This window comes from Pocillopora verrucosa, chromosome 4 (assembly GCF_036669915.1).
Source record: "Pocillopora verrucosa isolate sample1 chromosome 4, ASM3666991v2, whole genome shotgun sequence".
Taxonomy (NCBI): domain Eukaryota; kingdom Metazoa; phylum Cnidaria; class Anthozoa; order Scleractinia; family Pocilloporidae; genus Pocillopora; species Pocillopora verrucosa.
The window spans coordinates 14,803,291-14,823,123 of NC_089315.1; the positions used below are offsets into that span (position 1 = coordinate 14,803,291).

Genomic DNA, 19,833 nt, shown 5'->3' on the forward strand with positions numbered 1-19,833 from the left:
ACTTGATATCTCAGTTTTACCCAACTAATGTTCCGAGTTTAGTAGCTCCCAGCCACTTTGATTCACGGAAGCATATAACTCCTATATGCTCCTGTTTGCCACTATGAAGTCCTCGATACCGCCACCTCCTTTCTTTCGCCCTTTAACAAGCTTCGATTTTTCTCAGAGTTTTCAAGGAAAAACATACAATAAAATATTTACACCTGTAATCTACAATTCGGACCATTGTATTTTCAAGTCTAGACGAAAATGAGTTTAATAAACATCGTTGCAAGTCCAGGTTACAGGTGTCCGACTTGAAATTACAGGTGTTAAAGATGGCAAGTATCAAGTTTGATAAAACGTTTACACGCGGGATACTAGGATCGACTTTCGCTATTCACAATTGGACTACATACACTTTCTCTATATATAGTACGGTCACTGACGATAAAATTTTATTATTCTTCTTAAATCATCGATACTTATTACATTTGCTTGAGTTACAATGAAAGTTTGCCTTTTTTAAAGCAATTGTTAGTACTATTTACACAAACACTATAGGAGAACCGCCTAATCATTCAGAAATGATCCATTTTTCCATAACGTGGCTATTTGGGATTTAATTAAATTTTAAAAAATTAGGCATCTTAAAGTCTTGAAAGAAAATCTTTCTTGTAAACTTTGTCTTTCACAGCTAGTAAAGGAAGATCTATTTGACCTATATAAACTGTTAAGACATTTTAGATTAAATATTTATGATTGATTGAAATAAATCAATTTTTATCAATACACTTAGGTAAGTATCTCAGTACAGCGTCATTTACATCTGCACTAAACATCACGAACTCAGTGCTCTCACATGACTCCACATACAATCGAATTTCACTCTATACAACAATGCATGTCGCCGCAGAATAACTTTTTCACCTGGGTCAGTATTGTTTGAAGGTGACATTTTCTGTGCTTACCAAATCATGACTACTTTAATAGATGGTACGCTTCCATGACAAATATTTCAAAATTAAGTGAATAAATAGGTAAATCAATTAGGAAGGAAAGCAAAAGCAGCACTGATTTTGGTAGACTATCTCGCTGATGTTATCTTACAAAGTCACTGGATTCCATAACACTTAAATTTTTCCTTAGGTATGGTAGCCCTTTTCGTCGATATTCGTTATCTCGTCAGTACCTGTATCTCAAAACTCCAGCTGTTTAACTGGTAGGTTTGTCTTTTCAATGAGGAGACCACAATTTTTATGCCAGTTTCTTTCACCTGTAAAAAAGTTACAAACTTTCTCTTTTTTTGGACAGGTGTTGTTCATTCCGCATGTGCCACTTCATAGGACTATCTGGATCAAGAACTGCTCCGCCCCAATAGTTCTATTGCATTATGTGACACCTAGAAAGCATCATGCATTGTAGAATCGAGGCACTCGTACTTGATAAACTGCTCACACTGTTGGGAAATGTTGATGAGACTCACTAGTTGAGAGATGTTCGCTCCTTTGTAGTATATGTTGCGAGAGTAGGATCCCCCGGCTACATATGCGTCTACCAATGTCCTGTTCTCGCTGTCGTGACTCATGTCAGATGTGACGTGAAAGGTAGCAATCCTCGTTCACCATCAGGATCAATCAGACAGATTCCACTTGTTGTCTTGGGTTAAAGCTTCTTTAAGTCACTGCAAGATTTTGATAAAATTGTGAAAAGAAATGAAACGTTAAGTGAGAAATCGGCCAAGTTGTATGAGGAATTTTTTTGTATGAGAAAGATATCGATTCAGCCATCTAAACTCTCAAAGCTCCTCCACTTTCGAGCGTAAGTGGGTATCATCAAAATGCCACTGAAACATATCCCTGGATGGGGAATTATGTGTTATGAATTAGTAGGAGGGGCCACAGAACACCCAATCTCGTAAGAACAAATTCGAGCTTCAGTGTAACTTCCACCTGATATTCAGGTGGCGCACCACTCCAGAATGTCATTTCTATTGAATCATGTGAAACCCAAAAGCCATGTTCCAATGTAGATCCTCTGAACTCGTACTTGATGAACTGCTCACAGTGCAGGGACACGTTGATGAGGCTCACCAGTTGAGAAATGAGAATAGATTCCGTGGGTTCATATCCGTCCACCAAAGTCCTGTTTTCGCTGTCGTGTCTTATGACAGTCACGCCGATTTCATTTTTTATCATTCATGTCTTCATCGGGTGGGCCAATGTTCACAGATACACAAGAACTTTCCAGATGACACTCGTATCTACAGTCACCGTTGGCTCAATTCCCATGGTTAAATTTATTTCTTTAACAACGTGTTCTTGAAGAACGCATCCTCCTAATGTTTTCACCTCCCAATTCGCAAACCACAGATTTTGGAAACCAAACCCTGCAACGAAACGAAACGTAAAACCCAGGCTAAAATTAAAAAAAACCCTAAGCTACTTAACGCAAGCGTAACGACTGCAACGTGCTCAAAGTTTACCCAGTGAGCGTCAGCTGATTTTGTCATGCAAATTTGAGAAAGAAATTTGATATTTCATCCAAATTCTTATCAGTCCTTATTTATGTGGCTGCTTTTTGCCTCAGAGCTACTTTTCCCGTTTACTTTTTACTGACTACTGTTAGTGAGTACCTTTGATCAACCATGTTAAGTGCGTCTTATTTATAACTGAAACAGGTTTTCTCTAACGAGCCAATTCATATTAACCTGGTAAAAGATCACCTGTCATGGCTTATATGCGAAACTACGACAAAAAAATAGTCATCTATATTTTCGTAGCTGAAGTCGATCAAAAAAGAAGGCAATTATCGAAGAGTATTCATCACAAACTTTCGAGCATTTAAGTCTTTAAGAGTAACCCATCAAGACAAGGCAAAAACTGCCTGTCGACATTCTTGTGAGAGGCATGTACATTTTCCTTTCATGCCTAACTCACTTTTAATTGAACTGGTGTTTTGGTTTTATTTTGAGGGCCGAGTGAGATCGCCCACACGTTTCCATTTCACTCTTGAAAATGACGGCGCGTCTTGAGTTAGGAGTAGGTCTTATTCTTAACCAAAATACCTTGCCATTGTACTAAAGCTTTGTAAATGGGCAGTCAACAATATAAATGAAATTCGTTTCCGCCTTGCACTGAGAGGATTGGCTGACATTAGTCAATAACACAATTTTGGCGGCATGTAGATCTCCTTTCCTGTTTCGAGAAATTACTCGTATAGCTCGTTAGCCTGTTGTTAAGTTTGGTCTCTAATGTACTTAAGCTTGCAAAGAACGTCTAATATCATGAGGGGAAAGATGTGCTTTTCCGTGACAGAGTGATGACCATTATCCCGCGCTTATTTTCTTACCAGTAATTATTACATAAAACGGACCCTCGAAACCAAGCTGAGTTCGGGATTAAAATTTTCCACAAAAACAGACTGATGTTGGACCACATTGATCGAAGAAACTAATTTGGCGCCTACGCACATGTAGACTCACATACAATGTGGTGTCGTGAAATGCAGCTTTACGAAATTCGCAAAACCGTACTGAGCCAGGGATCAACTGAATTAACGAAATTTGTATAGGTAATGACATGATTTTCAGTGCAATCTGGGATAAATCAGCGCGCATAAATTTTTCAAAGGTTAACCGAATTAGCCTGTAGGGCGGGTGAAATTTGTAGTCTATTAAAAATATGATAATCATGCGATTACTAGTAATAATATACACGCAAAAATGTCGAGCTTTTTCGTCAAGAATTCGTTTCAAACTTTTACAACCTCTTCGAGAATAATTGAGCGTTTGTATTCTTTCTCTGTTAGGTATAGGCTGTAGGTCGACAGCAGTAACCATTACATGAAAGCCATCAAGCTTGTAGTCTTCCCCGTCTTTCGTAAGAACAGTTGCGTAAAATTCCTCGAGAATTTTTATCCAGGGCCTCCGATTCATACTTTCATATCCGTTTTTGGAAGCCAGACTGTGTTTTTCCTTTTTCGGTGTTTTTCCTATTTCTCTCTCTTCCCCAAATTGTTCCATAATGAGAGGGTCAATACTCAGCCTGACAAATTCTCAGTGTCTTATGTTAACTACATATGCCGATACGTCTTTCCTAGCATGTAACAATAGTCACAAACTCACATAAACCAGTAAAACAATGATCGTCTCATAAAAGCCCAGTGAGATCAGAGATTGTATTGCTGAAACTTTTCTCAGAATATGCTTTCAGTCAACCAGAAGTTTGCTCTTAGTAATCGTGTTCTCTGTTCACGAAATTAAAGAAGAAGAGGAGGCAGAACGTGAGGAACAATTTTACTGAAACAAGACGTAAAAATTGCAGAAGCTGAAGAATATAATACCACTATCACCTCTTTTCACAGAGGTAGGATTATTTCATTTGTGTCTTCAGGAACACCTCCCATCTCACGGATGTCTAAAACTGCACATATTACAGCTATCCTTAGGGAAACACTCTCCTGTGCCACCAAAACCCAATGCCGATCTGACTCCAAACAAAATACTAAGGATAAAAGACAAAATTGCAGCTCCAACTTTGAGAAAAGCTGAAGAACTCATTTTGGAGAAGATAATTGATTGTTTATTTGAAAAAAAGTATGCAAAACACCGTCGCTCGATTATCTCATTATACAGCTGCAGGAAGGCTTAATATTAAAACAGGTGCCATAAAATTAGTTTTGAGAAAGAATGCAAATTACAGCGTATTATGATAGCCACCAGATAAAACAGTTGTGCCATCCAGTGTCCTTAGTAAATTAGAGATCGCAGACGTCACGAAACGTGGCTTATGTTAACTGAATTATAGGGAAAGTTTTCTTTCAATACAATTTTACTTAAAATACAATTACAATGTTACGCCTGCATTAATTTTCTGAAGAATTTAAGATGTCGTGATAAAATATGCAGGCTGAGTCCATAAACACACATGGTATTATCAACTTGCGATCTTTGCGTCTAGTTGCGAAATATGTTTTTCCCAAGGTCTGTTGAATTTGGTAACAAAGGGAGATTTCTAGAGGTGAATGTAAATTATCGTGTTTACTTAAAAGGGTAAGCACTCCCGCATCATTGCATCAATGATCTGCGTTACTGTTCTAGCGAGAAGACCCCAAACAAGCGTTAATTCTCCTAAGTATTCATAAAGAGTAGTGTACTCTAGAAAGCAAATTATTTTTAGCATGTGCTTTCATTTTCAATGAATCATTCAATGGATTGATCTATTGATTGCCCGCGCTCGGTTCATACGTCTGCTATGTCGAATTTAATTCATTTAAGTGTGACAGAAATGCGACTGTTGATTCAAACGTCGCTCTTTCACCACTCTTAATTCAGAACTGAAACAGTGCTTAGCAGTAACTGCAAGAGGAGAGGTGGAGTATGTTGTTACCTTTTTATTGAATATTTTCGCCTGTTAAACGATTTTTTATTCTAGTGTTGGGAGACATGTGCTTCCCACAAGGCATAGCAGTCCTAGAGCGAACACGAGGAGAATGAGTCGCCATGTTTGCTGTTGTTTTTCATTAGTTCGACCGCGGATTTCCAAAAGCTCCCACATAATGTAAGTTCTTTAGTTGAAAAAAAAGGACAATTCAGTGTTTGAAATTCCCAGGTTTACTAATCGCTCGTATATTTTCCATTTAGCGAATCGTGCAAAGGTTAAGAAGTGTATGTGAATCTGACCTGATCTCGATTGTTGGGGTTTGTGAATAAATTGTGGATTTGCGACTGCAGAGTACCATTACAGCGGACGAAAATGCGCAAGGACTCTTTATTTTGCAAAACATTCTTCGCAGGTACAAGGCGAGTACAGCTAAAAATGCAGCAATATGTGCAGCAATATGAGAAGGAAAGAAGAATTATACAAAGTTGTATGAAACAAAAAAGAAAAACTGAAGTTTACGGAAAGAATCCTTTCTCTTCAAATTCACTTAAAATACACATTAAAATGCTGCTAATGCACAGGGCTACCATGAATCACGATTAGACTGCATACACTTGCCCAAACGTCTCGGAAGTTTTCTACAAGATGATAGGCAATTTGATGAGAAAGATTTGCTTTTCCAACACTAAGGTGATGATCTTAATTAGGTAATAATTTTACATCCAACCCTGCAATTTGGAATAAATACGCAAGCATGGGTAGTTTTTTTTTCCAAAACTGTGACATTGCGCAAACCCTTACGGTGCGTGTAAATGTCGAGAAATCGGGGAGTGCTTGTTTCTTCTTAAGGGAGCAAGAAATAAGCTCAAAAGATCTCTGGCAGTGTGCAACTTTGTATTCTTAATTTCAATTTCCGCGCTGTTGGAGTTTGATTAATGTTCTCTCGAACAATCGACACTTTTTGGTTAATTGAAAATCGGCATCTTTTTCATTCCACACTGTAGTATTGGCAATCAATTATGAATTTACGTTGCAAAGCGTTAATTGCGTGGGCGAGTATAAACGAACGTCTCCGCAAATTTTCCCTACGTAAGTCGACCAATGAAAACATCGCAAGTGGTCGTGTGTAAACTCTTGGCTGAAGCCTTCAACAAGCATAGAAGGTTGAGGTGATGGAACCTGTAAACGCTCCTCCATTTATTCTTTTTCAAGGATTGTTGCTCTACGCAGTTTTCATCACCGCATTAGAGTCATCCACTGTTTCTCGATCAGCATACTTCACAACGTTGACAAATAAGCAGCTTAAAGGCTTTGTGGTAAAACGGTTTGAGTCTCCTGGTCAAATTTGGTGCAGTCAGTCTTGTTTGAAAAACGCCTGGTGTACTTCAACAAACTTCAAACTTGCTCCTCAAACTTCGAAGTCTGATGGCAAAGGAACTTGCGAACTAAACAAGCACGATGAATCTGCTGTCAAAGAAAACATACATTTGCAGTTCGAGGAAGGTGCCACTTTCTCAATACCTCTTAAGGTAACGAACAGCCTAAAATGTCTCATTTGGCTTTAAGGGGCTCCGCAAGTTGATGCAATTGCAGTTTAATTAACATTTAAATGGTTAGTTGGCGTTTAATTTTGAAATTAACCAGTGTGTCTTCATATTGCTAATATTTCATTTTTAAAATGAATTGACTCATTTGGGCTTAAGTCTTTGGCGCCACATTGTTTTTTTTAGCAATTTTCAGAATTGTAAGGCTGAAAAGTGAAAATTCATGACCACAGCACTATAATTGAAGTCGAGCAAAAACCTAACTTCGATATGAAAAATAGATGTCAAAAATAGAATATCAAAATAGATATAAAAAATAGCTATTTTATAAAAGCGCTGGTCGGCACTTTCTATCGATTTACCAGCCTAATAACTAGTACAAGGTGTTGGGAGAACACGAGTATTACTGTAAATCATGAGTCAAAAGGGGTTGTTGTGCTAACATATCCCGTGTGCGATATCGTCGCTAAAATGATAAAAGGCTCGATTTATTGCTAACTAGCCGACAGGTGCTCTTCACGGCAAAGTGTGTTAGAGAAACTTAGCATACATTCTTAAGACTATTACTCTTCTCAACGCTTTTTTTTCGTTTTTCGATTTACTAACAATGAATCTCCTTTACAGAGAAATTATTTACGCTAGATTTCTACATTATTCTTGAGTATTCTGAATTACGAGCAGCTGGCATCAGACAAAATTTAATCCTTGATTTCGTGTATGCCACGATCTTAATACAGTCGAAATGCGAGCAGTAAAAATCTAACTTTCCATTTTCTTCTGTTGTGAAGTTTTTTAATCAGAGCTGGTCTTTTTTGAAAGTGAAATGAATGTATGCCTTGAATAATGACATGAATTGATGAACAATGAGGGAAAGACAAGAGAACAAAAATTAGTCACCATTTCTTCGACGAAGGGCAAACCCTACCTTGAATAACTTGAAGGTAATGCCGGCTTATATGAATCATCATCTATACAAATATTTCTGTTCATAAACTTCATTCACCATGATCAGAACCACAGCTTTTTTCTTAGTTCTGGAAACACGCTAAATATTTCGCTCAGGAATTAAAGCACGGAGAAAATAAAGCTATCAGAAGCCGCAAAGACTGATTAATTTCAGTATAAGACGAAGAAAGAAGACAATTACCTGCTTATGTCAGTCTTTACGAAATATATTTCTGGCGTGTAAAAGCGCGTTTGACAAAATCTATGTTCTTATCGGCTACTATTCAGTCTAAGTGCTAGCATTTTGAATTCTCATGCAAAATCTTTCGGACTGAAGGTAACATATACTGTGCAGGTCTCAGAAGCTGTCTTTTCTAGAGGAAACTAATTTAACAAAATTGTAATTTGTGCCGGCGACGGGTTAAGCGAACGGGTTTGTTGTTTTTGTTTGTTTGTTTTTTATTTAAGTTCTGCCAAAACGGATGATAAATTTGGTACATAAGGCTTGCGGTATCGAAACAGCTTTTCAATGAAAGGCGAGCTCAATGTTCTTTTTGAAACTGATATCAGCGCATTATGAAGAACTTCTCTAATTTCATTTCTATACTGATATGAAATGGATGGATGTGTAGATAGGTGATTGGATGGATCAGAAGTGACCCATTAGATGAAGGGATGGATGTTTCAAAGAAAATACTTAACTTTCCGGTTGTCTTTATAATCCTTCAGTTGAACAAGAGGTACAAATGAAAGTTTAAATTCCCTGTTTCAAAGCTGACGTTAGCCCTTCATCTTTCGCTCTGACGAAGGGCTAACGCTCGAAACGTCAGCTTTCAACTCTTTTCGGTGGCCAAGTTACGTCATCTACTCAGTTGTTAATATTGAATTACCCTGCATGTCATATTCTCCCACAGAAGCAGCACCTCAGCTTCTTTAAAAAATTACCCTCTTTATATAATTTTAAATTCATAATTCTTGGTGACAGGCTTAATAACGGCAGAAATCGACTATTACATCAGTTTTCATTGATACGGCAATTAATTTTTGGTCCGAAATTTTATATCGGGCTCGAATCATTGAGTCCAAGAAAAACTTAGAAAGCTGAGCACTTCTATAATTCCACGGTACATTCATATTCGTGTTCTGAACAGTTTTTTACGACGTATTGTCTGTCACTGCTTCTTGTTAGGGCTGCCAAATAACCGACAGTTGTAAAAATGGAGGTGCTTGCGTGTATGACGAGGAAAAACAAACTTATTCATGCAAGTGCAAGCCGCCTTGGACCGGAGAAACTTGTGCTGAGCTGGGTAAGAACAACTTTGAACAGTAGAATGAAGATGGTAAAGTTCTGTCAGTCAAGCTAAATACAACGCAAAATATTTGTCTCCGAGACTTGGAAACAAACAGATCAACAAAAACCAGGAAAACGAAACGAAACAAAACGGAGCTTTTTAAGAGAGAAGTTAAATAGAAAACTGACAAGAATGGAAAAGATATGGGGGATTCAAAATTTATGTGTGTATGTATAATTTTTTATTTGAAATAAATCGCAAAATGTCCAACATTTCATATTTTTTTAAGTTAACAAAATCAGCAGATCTAAGTTTGATATTTATTGAAAAATGACCGATCACAAAGCGTTTTGTACATGGCATAGCGGAAAAATGACTGAGCGTCAGCGGAGTCAAATCGGCTCCACGCCTTTCATGTAAGGGTCCACAATTTTTCTATATTCCTTTTACATTAACGTTGCCTAGGACGTTTAGCAAAATAGTGTTGACGAAAATTCTAAACATTATCTTATACTCCCAAAAAGTTACTTGTGACAGCCATCCCTGCAAAAACAATGCAACTTGCACTGATGGAGTCGACGGATATAACTGCAGCTGTGCACCAGGATTTTACGGGACACAGTGTGAAAAGATTGAAGGCCTGTCTTGTTCATCAGGTTTGTAGAGACGTGTATCGTATTTTGATGACATGTTCTGAGAGCGCAAGCTTCCTTCTACAAAGCGAAGTGTCGTGGAGATGGGTGTGACCATTCAACATTTTAGAAAGTTTTAGATTGGACATTAATTATAGGTTATACTGTAGCTGTGCATCAGGGTTTCATGGAACACAGTGTGAAAAGATCGTAGCTTGTCGTGTTCAACAGCTTTGTAGAGACGTGAAAGATATTTCATATGATCTACACGAAAATCATCTGTATGGATCCCTGGAGTTCAGCAACAGGCTTTGGTGGTTTTTTGCAACATATGTGCTTTTGGCAATCAGACTAAACAGAGTCACTACAAACAACTGCATGTCATTCAACAAATTATGCATCTACTATACATGTGCCTAAAATGTAATTTATAACTTTAAAATGGTTGATCACAGTAGTATAGTTAATAATATATCACCTGCCGAAAAGCAACAATTGCTCCTAGGCCTTGTCAATCTAAGGTAGTTTTTGGGCTAAGTGGTATTCCTCTTGTATTCTGCATAGCCATAAGTTTCAAAGGCTCCTAAGTGTTTTTCTTTTTTGGTTGAAGCCAATTTTTTTACTGGATCTCTTATACCCCCCTTTTCGCTCATTACGTTGAAACACGGGTGCATGGCGACCATTTATGCCGAGCGTTCCGCTGGGAACCTAAAATAATTTATACAGATGTCTGAATATTTATTGGCAAGATGTCCTGATATTTGCTTGTGGACTGTTTGAAATCTAGTCTCTTGAGGTATTAATTATCAACAACAATGGTTGACAAACGATATCTACAAGGTACTCAATCCTGGACCGTTTCTTCTGAATTGAATCATGAAATTCTCTTTAGAGAACATAGGAAGGGGCACTTCCGCTTTATAAATCATTCATTTTTTCCCCACAGCTTACCGGATTATTTTTAAACAGTCTACCACCGAAAGTTATGCCATCAAAGCAAATGCCATTTCATCTAATCTCAGGGAATTTACGGTGTGCCTTTTTGTTAAAAGGAAGGATATAAATTCAAGTCATTACCAGTGTGTCTACAGCTATGCAGAAGCTTCTGGTTATGATATTGGAAATGCCATATATGTCTGTTTGAATACTCCAAATATTGAGATCAATGTGGATAACCGCGGATACAGGTAAATGATGTATCAAACCCAACTTCTGAAAATGGAATTGAGAAAATTCTAACGCTCCGCGGAACTCTCTTTGACTTTTTCCGGGGCGCTTAGCATTATAATGAAGCAATTTCTCTGGAACTAAAGGATGGAGGGAAAACGTAGTGCCATATTATGATAGAACGAATTAACGAGAACAGCCAACGAAAATGCTCGGGAAATGCAGGAGAATTTTGATAAAAATATACTGGCTTTTATCGAAGTCAGAAAGACATCACTGTAATGTGGATGAAACAGTGCATGCTTTGGTAAGAGGTATCATTGAGAAAGAAAACAAAACAAAAACAATAATGATTTCAGCCATTCTAAAGCATGATGTTCTTCCTCAATCAACCTAATTGATAAAAAGGCCTCAACCACCAATGGCAGATATTTGGAAACCCTTTCTTTCGCACTACAATGCAAATAATCACAATGAAAATGAAGAGTAGTAAAACAAAATTAATGATAAAGTAATGAGCTATGATGACGGCGATGGTTTTTTGGAGATGAACCCTACTAAAATGAAATTAGCCTTGATTGGTAGTATTGCAGCCATGGAATGAACCGTTTATTGATATGAAATTTTAAATTTGTCTATGACCATTTTTCAAGTGGTACAAACACCGGAGTCAAGATCAATGACACTATGTGGCATCACATCTGTGTTACCTGGAGAAGCACAAAAGGCGCCTGGCAGTTTTATCTGGATGGACAACTCCGAAGCAATGGAACAGGCTTGAAAGAAAACCACCAGATTCCAGCTGGTGGAACGGTTGTCATTGGACAAGATCAAGATACAGTTGGGGGGGGCTTCCAAACCGCTGATAGTTTTGGACCAGGTGAGGTTACAGAAGTTAATCTTTGGAGCAGAGTCTTATCAGCGAGTGATATTGCAGCACAGTATGCAAACTGTCACATAACCAAAGTCGGCCTGATGCACTGGTGGGAACAATTCAAAGATGGCGTTTCAGGTGTGACAGTAGTCGAGCCTTGAATGGCGAAATCATTGACTTTTTGCGCGTAGCAGAGTCCAAGAGTTATTGTGAGAATTCATGTTCTTTATAGGACAACAGCAATAATACCTCTTCACTCCTATATAATTGTTAAGCTCATTTAGATTAATATTTATGATGCGTATTATTGATTAGGTTACTGCTGCTAACTCATCAGAAGTAAATCAAAATAAACTAATCCTGGAACCACGCTCTGTATCATCCTTGCCTACCTTGAACCAAGTGATGCCTTTATGATCTATTATTTTCAATGTTGACACCCTATTGAGCGTATTTCTGAGAATATCGAGAGTCAATGGACGCTCAAAAAACAACAAATGTTTTTGCATTTTACACTCTTTTGAATTAGTGGAAAGGGTTGACTCACCTCGTCTAGATCTATTCCCGATCTTTCCTCGCCCATAGCTCCCGCTCATATCGAAAAAGTGGAAAAATTATTGACTGCCAGTATTCTGCTATTGTCTCAAGTTTTTTTTTTAAACTAATATATTAAGTTTTCTTTGTTTATTTAGCAATGTTATTTGTTTATTAATGCCGCTTCTATTTTGAGTCAATTTATGTCGGCCTGCCTTCATTCTCTTTTTTTTTACAATACGGTATTTTCTCCCACGAAGTTTACAGGTGGGCTGCTCTTTGATTTACTCGACCCAGTATTTCCTGGTCGCACTTAACATATGATAGGTAAGCAATAGCTCTTCAACAATCTCGTTCCCACATTGTGTCACGGGCCTCTTCCCTTCTGCCTATTCTTTCGCTGGCTCTACGGGGAGAACCTATATGTAGCCGTATCCTACTCCCCAAGGTGAAACGGAAGCAAGGGAACACTCGCTTCCATTTCACCGTGTGCGTGTGTGCGTATGTGTGTGTGTGTGTGGGTGTGTATCGGACAATTTGTGTAACTTATGTTTTCCATTTGTAAAGAAAAAGAGCACAACTTGCAAAAGCACCAAAATATCGCATTACTTTACCTTAACTTAAGAAAAAAGATAACTAAAAAATGCTCAATTTTTTAATCGAGCTCTACAGGAACGCTCGAGTCGAAAAATGCAAGCCATCTTTTCTCTCTTTTGGTCGCCAAATCTGCGGAGATGTTAGAAACTGGAGATGAGAATCGCGAGCCTCCCTTAATAGGTTTGCCTCAGTCCCTATATCACACTATTTTTTTCTGCTCAAATATCTGGAGGGTGGTTCAAAGGCCGAAATCTTTGCCTGATTACATGGAGTTATTAACAGAATTTAAAATGACATCTTTCGCTCCCAGGATAAAATGATATGGCTGGTTTTTCCCTCTTTTAGCTCCATCCTTGATGAAATCTCTTATTATATCTTGATCACGTTTACATGATAGATGAGGTAGCCTGCCCTGGCTGGTGGCTCGGTCTGTCGGGTAGGGTAACCCTATCAGCCAAGGTCGCAATGTGCCATGTTAACTTCTCAAGGAGGGTAACTCGCCTAGCCAGGGTCGCGTTCATGTTACATTTACAAGTGCGCCAACAACCTCACCCCGGTATCCTGTAAAAATTGTTCGTAAACGCAAGCTATTTTTCGAGCACGGCTAGGCCTACCCGGAGTGCCCAACCTTCATGCAAACAAGCCCTTAAAAGGAAGACGATATGACTCCTTGAATGGCGTGACGCGCCAGACAGCTGGTAACTGCGTGACTTTGATCTTCACTCCCAGGTTTTGGCATGAGAGAAGTTCTTGCCACGTATTTGTGGCCTGAAGGACAAAGAAATCCGGGAAATGTTGGTATACTTCTCCCTAATTGGAATGTAAGGTACCATAACGATTCGATTTAGCGCCCTCTTTCAATAAGCACTCCCTCTCCAAGAGAGCCCCCTTCGAGTCTGTTTTGCCAATAAGCGCCCCTGTTCTAATAAGCGCCCGTATTGAGTAAGCACCCTTATTCTAATAAGCGCCCCTATTCTGTTTCAGTAATAGCACTGCTAGAGTGCTTGTACACTGAGATCAACCGTGGTACATCTTCCTTTAATTGCTCACGTGAAGCTTCACGACAAAGTAGTCTTCGTCTCAGTCTCTCAACTATTATGTCGCTGTTAGTGCTCAGTTTCTTAAAACGAAAGATCATGTCGTAAAATTTTGCAACAATTGCTCGGCAAGTCGTTCTAGCAAGGAAGGGCCCACGGACAATAAGTGAGTTTTCCAGTCTTTTTGATCCCCAGCCCAATAAAGATCAAAGCTTTGTTTCACATTCTGCTGATTCTCAAAAAAGAAATAAGCACCTTGTCCCCGTGAGGAGAGCGTCCTATTTCGAATAAGCGCCTTCCCTTCAACTACTAAAAGTAAAGAAGCGCCCGTGGTGCTAAATCGAATCATTACGGTTGTACAAAAGCTAACTCTTATGATAAATTGTTGAATGGGAGAAGGATGAGGAACTTTTTTTCATGCAGTAGGGAGCTCATCACTCAAAGAGAAGCCACCTCTCATTAACGATGCAGTAACAGCGTCGAAATTCGTGAAAAGTATGCCAGGAATCTGGTATTAGGACCCTACTCAGACCTCTGGCGGGCTTAGCCGCTCACACAGCAGTGTGAATAAGACCTTGCTGGCAGGTCAAGGTTCGAAACGAGCGCCTCTCAAAAATCGTCGACACTCATTGGTAAAGTTCTGTACTTAAAAATTGTTGATGTAACCACCGGCGCTCTTCTTGGTCCAGGTCAGGACGATGAAATGTGTATCAGAGGACCAACAATTATGGAAGGTTGTATTTGATTATAAGCGAACCAAAGTACGCTCCAGAAAGCTACGTATTCAAGGCCAGGTTACCCGTGACTTCCGATGCCACACCTGTTTTCTCTAAACTGAAAAGCTGCGGGCTTATTCACTCAGGTTTCCATCTTAGCGTGAGGATCAGCATAAAACTTCAAAACAGTCAGTGCTTTGAGAGGGGTTGGGGGAGGGGAAGGGGGGGGGGTGGAGAGGAAGGGGGGTGGAGGGAAAAATATCTTTAGCACAATAAAGTTTTATTCTTAAACTCGCCGAAAACAGTTGTATTTTGATCTCAAAAGCGAATTCATTACTTGCGCATACGTTATTTTGCTCTTTATACTCTTTTTGGAAAGCATACCAGTCAGTTTCACGAAGTTCGTCGCTGTGTCCTGACCGGGTAAAAGTGACTAAGACAAATGACTAAGTTTACCGGTTCAATGACGAAACCTGACGAGAGTTTAGCAATCGTGAACGACTACTTCCGAAAACCGTACGAAAATTGGTTCTTTTCTGTCTCGGCAAAAGCGGTAAAACTTCTCTTGGAGGAAAATCGCTGTACGCGTGTCCTCGCTATTTGTCCCCGAGCGGGTGCCGTCCCCTGGCCAAACGTTAGGCTAATGTCGAAGTAAATTTGTACATTCGCTTAATCTCTGTCTCGGCAAAAGCGTTATAATTTCCTTTAGTGGAAAATCATTCTTTGGGGCGCGTCCTCGCTTTTTGTCTTTAAGCGTCTGTATGAAATGACAATTTCTCCCAGGTTACCTGAATAATCCTGAAGCTACCGGCCAAATGGCAGATACGGACAGATGGGAGCACAAAGGTGATACAAGACATTATGACGAAAATGGGCATTTCTTTATCGTGGACAGGTTGAAAGAACTTATCAAGTACAACGCATTTCAGATAAGGTTTTAATCCTAGTCCATCTTGCGAACTTTTTACCATCTTGCGACCTCGCTTTAGGTCTAACACCCTAAAGTGGAGAGGAGTTTGTGTCTGAGAAGGAACCAAAAATACTTTTTGTTTTTTCGCGTGAAGTTTTAGATGAGGAACGCTTGAGTATGAGTAGAATTTTGGTTCGTAGAATTCGCGGAGTGCCGCTCGTTTTCAGCTAAAACAAAAAAGAAAATTTCGATTTTAAATATAATTATATTGTTCACTTGATCGTCAAACTAAAATATCTCTAAAATTGTACGATGAACAGTGAAGTCGTCAAATAACTGTCTTTGTCTCCTTCACACCGGCATTTATATGAGAAACATTCTCTCTCCATATCGAAGCAAACTTATTTGGATAGGGAATGCAACAGACTTGGTATGTCGACTTTGCAGGGGACATTTTCTTCGATGAGAATTTCAGACCAAGAAGCGTTAAAACTTTTATCATTCAGCGTTCCATTCGTAATTTCCATACATTTCTCCGTATTTCCTGGGTATATTTATATACGTCAACATACTCGAAAGGTGATTCACCTGTGGCCCGCCACGGTATTACTTTGAAGCGATATCTGACATGGAACTCAGACGTTTTTCCTGGTCAAAGCTTGCGAAAACATCCCCACCGTCTCTTTATTTCAAAATGATTCTTCATTCTGTCAGCGTCTTTTTACGAAATTACTTTTTTCTACTAACGGCCTCCGGCCAAAAGTTATTTCGTAAAAAGACGCTTCAAACGGCCCATGGACGCTTTAAAATATCACAGATGCGTCGATTTACATTCCATTTAACTTCATTGAGATATTCAGACCGACATGTAATTTAGACAGGCAATTTTCAGAGCTTTATTCATTACCCTCATAGATTTTGTTTGTCTCATGTCAACAATTATTAACCATGAATACATAGTGTGGTATACTTGTGTTCGAACGCTCTACCTAAGAGCTCTGGCTGGCTATAGTGGACCTCAATGAATAAGCTTTTTGACTTGATTTTCTCTGGAAAGGAGGGAACAAGCAGCAAACACAAGCATACATTCCGAATTAAAAATAGCACAACTTTATTCTTTAATCCTCAAGATCAAATGAGAAATTCTCCCTTATAGCCTATTAAATCAGTTGAGAGAACTTGGCGTTCTATCCATTGAACGCTTTGTCTGAAAAGCTTGGCTTTTTTCTGTATCTGTTTATTGGATATTATAAACGAATTTATATTGTATTGCATGAGAAATTACTAGTTAATTTTCAAGAATTGAAGCGAATATATCTGATAAATATATATATATAAAAAAATATATATATTGTTCATGTTCTTCACGTCCGCTGCAGCACTAAAGAGTACAAGCCTGCAGGCTGACAGATCGTTAATCGTATTAAGCGTTGCGTAAAACGACGCAGCAAAACGAGATTCTTCTCCTCTTAGCCACGCATTGTAAACATAGGCATGCAACGCATGCAAGCGTTTTGTGGGTTAGGATGGGCCACCAAATAATTGACGTTTGCATTCTTGTACAAGAAAAAAATAATTACTTTTCTTTTGCGGTCTATTGTCTTTGTTATCTAAATAATTGTTAGTATAAATAAACTGCATTGGTGCAACACTCATTGTTGTCTCCTTCAGAGCCATCGTTTGGTCTCGTCACGCAACACGTTTTCTCTCCTCCCGTTGCGTGACGAAAGCGAACATAGGATACGAGGGAGGATAGGCTAGCATGCGAGACCTCATTATTGGCATTTGGTCACGAGCGCTTCTTTGCTCGCGAGAATGTATGAATGTATGAGCCAGCGAGAGGTCTGTCCGGGCTTTGGTACTGATAATTGGTGCCAGATTCCCCGCGAACCTCTCCCCGACTTGTCTTACAATATGTACTCAATCTCGGCTTCTCAGGGATGGGCTGAGATTCACCACACGTCTGTAACCTTAAAATAGACACGTGCTGCTGATTCTAATTCTAAATTTGGCTGCTTCACTATACAAAGCAATAAAGCGTTCAGAGTTAGAGTCGAGGTAAGTACGATATTTAATTGTTAATGTGCTAATGTGTTAATGCGACCTCTCGTCAGTTTTCCAATTCATATTTCAGCGCCTTTATAATCAGAGCTGCTGTTACATAGACCATTATTATATTGATTAATATTGTCACACAGCATGAATTGCCATAGAAGGACGTCGTTTTTAATAGACTCCATTCTTTTTCAAAATTTTCTTTGTATCCCTTGGGTAAAGAATATCTGACGCATTAACATCGGTACTCCTACAGTATTGAGTCAAATTCGTTTCATTTATACCTTTCCATCAGTTGTTAACAATCAAGCCGCTTGTGTGAATTTAATCAAATAGACATGCTCAATCTGTGCCCTAACCGCCATGAGAAGTTTACAAATGCTACATGATTTACACAGTACGTTTTACGCGGGGAGTCAGTTATCTTGGCCAAAACAAGTTTTAAGATTCAGAAAGATGGTAACCGTTTTTAGCGTTCACAATGTAAACAATGGGTGAAGTAAGGCCATTCGAAATTGAAATTTTTTTCATGAATATGTTCATCAAATGAGCAGAAATTCTTCTCATAAAATCTCCGTTGGGCCCGGCTCTTCTAATGTTGTCTCCATGGCCGTCCTTACTAGCTTAACTTTTTCCAGTGTCAGTTGTAACGCAGGTTATGATATTAATCACACAGTATTGCTAAATTTAAAATGAATTCAAAGCGGGGAAATCTAGTCTGTTTGATAATTTAACCTTGTGCGCTTAATTTATGGAGAAGATGATGAGCGATTGATTTTCAAGTTCCTAAACGGCCTTTATTTTTTGTTCTGTAAAAATCGAGCTCAATCTTTACACTTGGTAACCGTTTGTCCCTCTTCGGTTCATCAATTTTTTATTCAACCATTTTACTTGTATTTTACAGAAGGTTTCACGTCTTTCTCAGAATAGCTATTCGCATTTATCTTTGTTTTGCAGGGGAAGTCGTATTTCGGTTTCTTGCTTGTGGTTTCATCAGTCATACGACTAGAATATCAAACAATACAAGCTTCTTGTGTAAAAGGTTAGTAGTAAAAAAATATATTTAGAAACAATCTTTCCCGCTTTACAAAACTGAAATGTTTTGCACTGGACATTCAAAGACAAAGGATTTAACCTCCAAATAGTCTTAGATCTTGGCAAAGATTTGTTGCTTAAAACTTAACTTAAACCGAACATAGTCTGCAAAATAAAATGATGAACTCAATTTTAGGACTTTAACTTTCATGATCTCACTAAGTCTCCTTTGCAAATGTAACAAATATTTCAGTAAATATTTTTAAAGAATGAAGTGTTGCGTCTTCTCATAAAATTTCCGTTTGGACCGGCTCTTCCAATGTTGTTTCCTTGGCCGTCCTAAGTAGCTTAACGTTTTTCAGTGTCAGTTAAACCGCAAAGTATACACAAATCACACAGTATTGCTAAATTTCAAATTAATTCGAGGCGGGGAGTCTAGTCTGTTGGATAATTCAACCCTGTGTGCTTAATTTATGGAGAGGATGATGAGCGATTGATTTTCAGGTTCCTGAACGGCCTTTTTTGTGTTCTACAGAAATCGAGCTCAATCTTTATACATGGTAACCATTTTTCTCTTTTCGGTTCATCAATTTTTTATTCACCCATTCAATTTTTTATTCACCCATTTTTTTTCTTAGAATAGCTATTCGCATTTATCTTTGTTTTGCAGGGGAAGTCGTATTTCGGTTTCTTGCTTTTGGTTTCATCAGTCATACGACTAGAATATCAAACAAGACAAGCTTCTTGTGTAAAAGGTTAGTAGTAAAAAAATAAATTTAGAAACAATCTTTCCCGCTTTTCAAAACTGAAATGTTTTGCACTGGACATTCAAAGACAGAGGATTTAACCTCCAAATAGTCTTAGATCTTGGCAAAGATTTGTTGCTTAAAACTTAACTTAAACTGAACATAGTCTGCAAAATAAAATGATGAACTCAATTTAAGGACTTTAACTTCCATGATCTTAACAAAATTCCATTGCAAATGTAACAAATATCTTAGTAAATAATTTTAGAGAATGAAGTGTTGCGTCTTCTCCTAAAATTTCCATTTGAACCGGCTCGTCTAATATTGTTTCCTTAGCCTTCATAAGTAGCTTTACGTTATTTTCATTGTCAGTTGTAACGCAGGGT

At 38.5% G+C, this 19,833-nt stretch overlaps 1 protein-coding gene across 1 annotated transcript; it reads left to right on the plus strand.

Annotated features, from left to right (window-relative positions):
* Positions 1 to 6,535: 6,535 nt before the first annotated feature.
* Positions 6,536 to 12,056, plus strand: LOC131792332 (sushi, von Willebrand factor type A, EGF and pentraxin domain-containing protein 1-like). The gene is made up of 5 exons (XM_059109710.2): positions 6,536 to 6,892; positions 9,042 to 9,159; positions 9,669 to 9,800; positions 10,723 to 10,963; positions 11,597 to 12,056. The coding sequence occupies exons 1-5, from the start codon at positions 6,536 to 6,538 to the stop codon at positions 11,976 to 11,978; spliced, it is 1,230 nt and encodes a 409-aa protein (XP_058965693.2). The 3' UTR covers positions 11,979 to 12,056.
* Positions 12,057 to 19,833: the final 7,777 nt, after the last annotated feature.

Excerpts from the sequence above, each read along its gene's own strand:
- LOC131792332 (XM_059109710.2), top strand. The coding sequence starts at position 6,536 with ATGGAACCTGTAAACGCTCCTCCATTTATTCTTTTTCAAGGATTGTTG. Across the intron at positions 9,801-10,722 it reads AGGCCTGTCTTGTTCATCAG|CTTACCGGATTATTTTTAAA; the intron begins GTTTGTAGAGAC and ends TTTTCCCCACAG. Across the intron at positions 10,964-11,596 it reads GTGGATAACCGCGGATACAG|TGGTACAAACACCGGAGTCA; the intron begins GTAAATGATGTA and ends CCATTTTTCAAG.